Source organism: Terrapene carolina, unplaced genomic scaffold (assembly GCF_002925995.2).
Source record: "Terrapene carolina triunguis isolate 2854851 unplaced genomic scaffold, T_m_triunguis-2.0 Scaffold23, whole genome shotgun sequence".
NCBI classification, from domain to species: Eukaryota; Metazoa; Chordata; order Testudines; family Emydidae; genus Terrapene; species Terrapene triunguis.
This window is the reverse complement of record NW_020664374.1, coordinates 1,116,612-1,120,192: the sequence shown is the minus strand read 5'-3', so window position 1 is coordinate 1,120,192 and position 3,581 is coordinate 1,116,612. Positions and strand designations below refer to the sequence as shown.

The 3,581-nt window shown below is 54.6% G+C and overlaps 1 protein-coding gene across 1 annotated transcript in view; it reads left to right on the top strand.

Moving 5' to 3' along the window:
* Positions 1–3,347: 3,347 nt before the first annotated feature.
* The window catches only part of LOC113406130 (gamma-aminobutyric acid receptor subunit beta-3), a 152,630-nt gene continuing 152,396 nt past the window's right edge, over positions 3,348–3,581 (top strand). The window contains exon 1 of the mRNA XM_026648984.1: positions 3,348–3,427. Within this exon, the coding sequence (XP_026504769.1) occupies positions 3,348–3,427 (80 nt within the window). The remainder of the gene's footprint in view (positions 3,428–3,581) is intronic.

The following is a 3,581-nucleotide window of genomic DNA, read 5'->3' as shown; positions in this document are numbered from 1 at the left end:
GGTTTCTGAACCCTTTGAGTTTACATTCTTCTCCTTAGGCAGTTTGTATCTTCACCAAAGTCAGCCACAAGAAGCCAAAGAAGGGGAAAATTAAGAGAAGATGCTCTGTCAGGTAGTTCTGAGCCCAATACGGAGACTGAGCCATATCCATTTTGCCAACCAGATCCAACTTGTCTGCCCAAGAGTCCAGCGACTGCCAGTGCTGTCTTACAAGGAGTGGTTGAGTCCCTCTTCCCTGATTTTGAAGCCAGCATTTCTGCTGCAGCCTTGGTGATTTATACGTTGCAGAGAATGCTTGAGTTGCTTGCAAGCAGACCTTCTTAATGCATTGATTGGCTCCTAGAACTGTGATCTTCCTGTCGGTGCCTCCTCTTTTGTCTCCCCAGAGTGTTAAGGTGGATATTCTTGGCTACAGGGAGGAAAGCTGGAATTCTCCTCAAGATGTTGGATGCCTCCTCATCCCACTTCCACTTCTTTCAACAAGTCCCACCACCCAAAACAGATTCTTAGCATCTGAAGCCCCACCCCCTCTTCAGACAATGGTTTCCACCATAGTATCTGTACTTCCAGAGTACTATTTCACATATATAGGCTTGGCAGGCACATGCTTCTATATACCTAATCATCAGCTGCACAGATACCACCTTAACTTTTCATACCAGATCTTCCATATAAGAGGTCCAACTGCTCACATTTGGCCTATCCATTTTCCCTAGGAATAACTGTGGCAGACCTCTGAAAGAGAGGAATACAAGTTTTTCTGGTCTTGGACAATTTTTTAATCAGAGGCAGATCAGCTGCACAGCGAGTGACCTAAGAGTCCGGGAAGCTAAAGTTTTTCATCAGAATGAGCAGCTGCACCACAAATTTTCATTTTAAATATTTCCACTTATATGACTTGATCCTGAGCATGAGGGACTACCTGTAGGGATGAGAATGGAGTTCATTCTCTATACCAGTGGTTCTCAACCTTTCCAGACTACTATACCCCTTTCAGGAGTCTGAAGCCTGAGCCCCACTGCCCAGGGCTGAAGCATGTAACTCAGCTTTGCAGGGCCCCCATGGCGTGTGGCCAGGGGCAATTGCCCTGCTTGCCACCCCCTAACATGGGCCCTGCACTTGCGACCCCTCCCCAACCATCCTCCCCCCAGTTGAGAAACACTGATCTAGATGAGTTGATATACCCCCTAGAAGACCTCTGTGTACCTGCAGGGGTATGCGTACCCCTGGTTGAGAACCACTGCTCTACCCATATTCCATTGTGGTCCTTCTGCTGAGTCTGCCAATTAGTGACTGTTGTCATAGTGCCTCTTTGTATTGTGGACAACAGTCCACTAAGAAGGGGAGACCACTTTCTCTTTTCCATTGGACATCTTTCATGTCATAATGACTTTCGGTTATCACTTAGATTGAAAACAAGGTCCAGGAGGGCAAATGCTTCATATCCCATTTCCAATTCCCTGGCCCCGGGACTCCCAGTTGGACTATCTTTTAAGCTATCAACAAATAAATGGACATAGTTAATCTGAGACGTAGATAAGAGAAAGAGTATTTTAATTTAAGTAATAAAACATGACAGACGTTACAGGAGTGTTGATTCAGTCACACCTCAGATGCATTCCCAATGCACCTTAATAGGACATTAATCAGATGTACTGAATCCTCTAAAGAATATTATTTCAGTTATAAAATAGACTATTTAAGAAAAGTTCTTGATGTTTTAAATGTGTTATGCAATATTCTATTGTATACAAGGTGTATTCTTTCAGCATTCTCCAATCTTTTCTTCCTTCTTTTAGGTTTCTTGGTACCTCTCCCCAACTTGCAGGTTCCCTTTGCAGACATAGGTTCACTATGGCCAACCCCAAGCATTCAAAAATCACGTCAGGCCTTAAAATCATGAGGATCTTTCTATTTGTGTTTTGTTTTTTGAGCCCAGGGAATATGCTTAAGGGTTGAGACAGCTAGAGGCTTGATTTTTGCCCCCCGAGATGCTGAGCACTCACAACTTTAATTTAAGTCAGTGGGAGCTACAGTTGCTCAGAACCTGTGAAAAACAGGCCCAAGATACCTCAAATTGGATATTCAAAATTACTGGACCCTCTTGAAAATTGGAACTGTAGCCACTTCCACAAAGGTTCCCTGCCCACTCAGGGACCGCCATTCTCAGGCACTTGTACTGAACTCCTAAATCTCTCCTAACCCCATTGGTAGGTTAACTGTCTCATCATCCCTCTGCCAATCCTTGCGCACACCAGTCCACAGATGCATTAGTGGAGTGGGACTTGGGGGGAAGCTGCGTTCCACACTCAGTCCTGCTCATGGGTACCAGTGAGCGGAAGAAACTAGTTGCATGGGCGGCACTCATTTCTCAGCCCTGTTGGTGGGTGCATGTGTGTTTGCACCCAGGAAAGTGCATCATCCGCTTGGCCCAGGTCAGGGGTGGACTAATGGAGGGAGCTGTGGCCACGAGTTGAGGCACTGGCTGAGCTTGGTCCGGGGGTGTTAGTGGAGGGCATTGTGACCATGTGGGGCACTCACTGAGCCCGGCCCAGGGGTGCGCTAGCGGAGGGCGTTGCGCGGTGGAAGCTGCGCTCACGTCTCAGCCCTGGTCGTAGGTGAATCGCTGCCCGCGCGGAAGCGGCTCGCACCCAGCGCCGGGCGCTGCGCGCACGGGCTGCCTCCGGTCACGGGTGCACTGAGCATTTTGCCCCCACGGCTCAGCCCGCCGGCCTTTGGGGCCCTAGTGCGCGCTGGCCGGCGGGGCGGGGCGAGATTACCCCCCGGGCAGTGGCGGGAGCAGCTCCGGGGCACCTGTGGCTCCTGCCCCGCTGCCGGGCCGGGCTGAGGGGGCTGCCCCGGGTGTTTCCTGGGAGCGCGGGGCCAGGGCGGCTGCAGCTGGCGGGGTCCCAGCCGGGCGCCGGCTCTCGGGCTCCCCCCGTGGCACAGCAGCCAGCCCCGCAGAGCTTCCCTCCCCGCCGGGAGGAGCCGGGGAAGCCACCGCTCGCCCAGTGCTTGAGACCCCGGCCCCGGCACTGCCCGCTCCCCCCGCCCGCCCAGACCGAGGAGCCCTCCCCTCCCCTCCCCGGGCGGAGGGAGAAGGGGCGGGCGGGAGGCGGGGAGGGGGAGCCAGGCAGCCGGGCTCCGGCGGAGGCGAGTGGGGGGTTCCTCCGGGGCTCGGCACAGCCCGGCGCCGGGGTCTCTGCAGCCCGGCGTGCGGGCGGCTGCCGGGGCCGGGGTGGGGGGTGGGGGACTGTCGCCTTCGCCTCCGCCTCTTCCTCAGCGGGTGGCTCTCGGGTCCAGGCGGCGGCGGCGGCTGCTGCGGGGAGGGAGCCCGGAGCGGAGGGATGTGGGGCTTTGGGGGAGGCAGGATCTTCGGGATCTTCTCCGCTCCAGTCCTGGTGGCCGTGGTCTGCTGCGCCCAGAGGTAGGGGCTGCTCCGAGCCAGCGCGCCCGGCGGCCGCGGCTGGGTTAAAGGGCAGCGTTTCGGCAGGAAAACAAGCTGATCCTCTTTTTTCTGCCCCTCTCCCCTCGGCTTCCCCCTGCTCGCCTCTCTGCGCTCCCCCTTCTCTGCTCTCCCC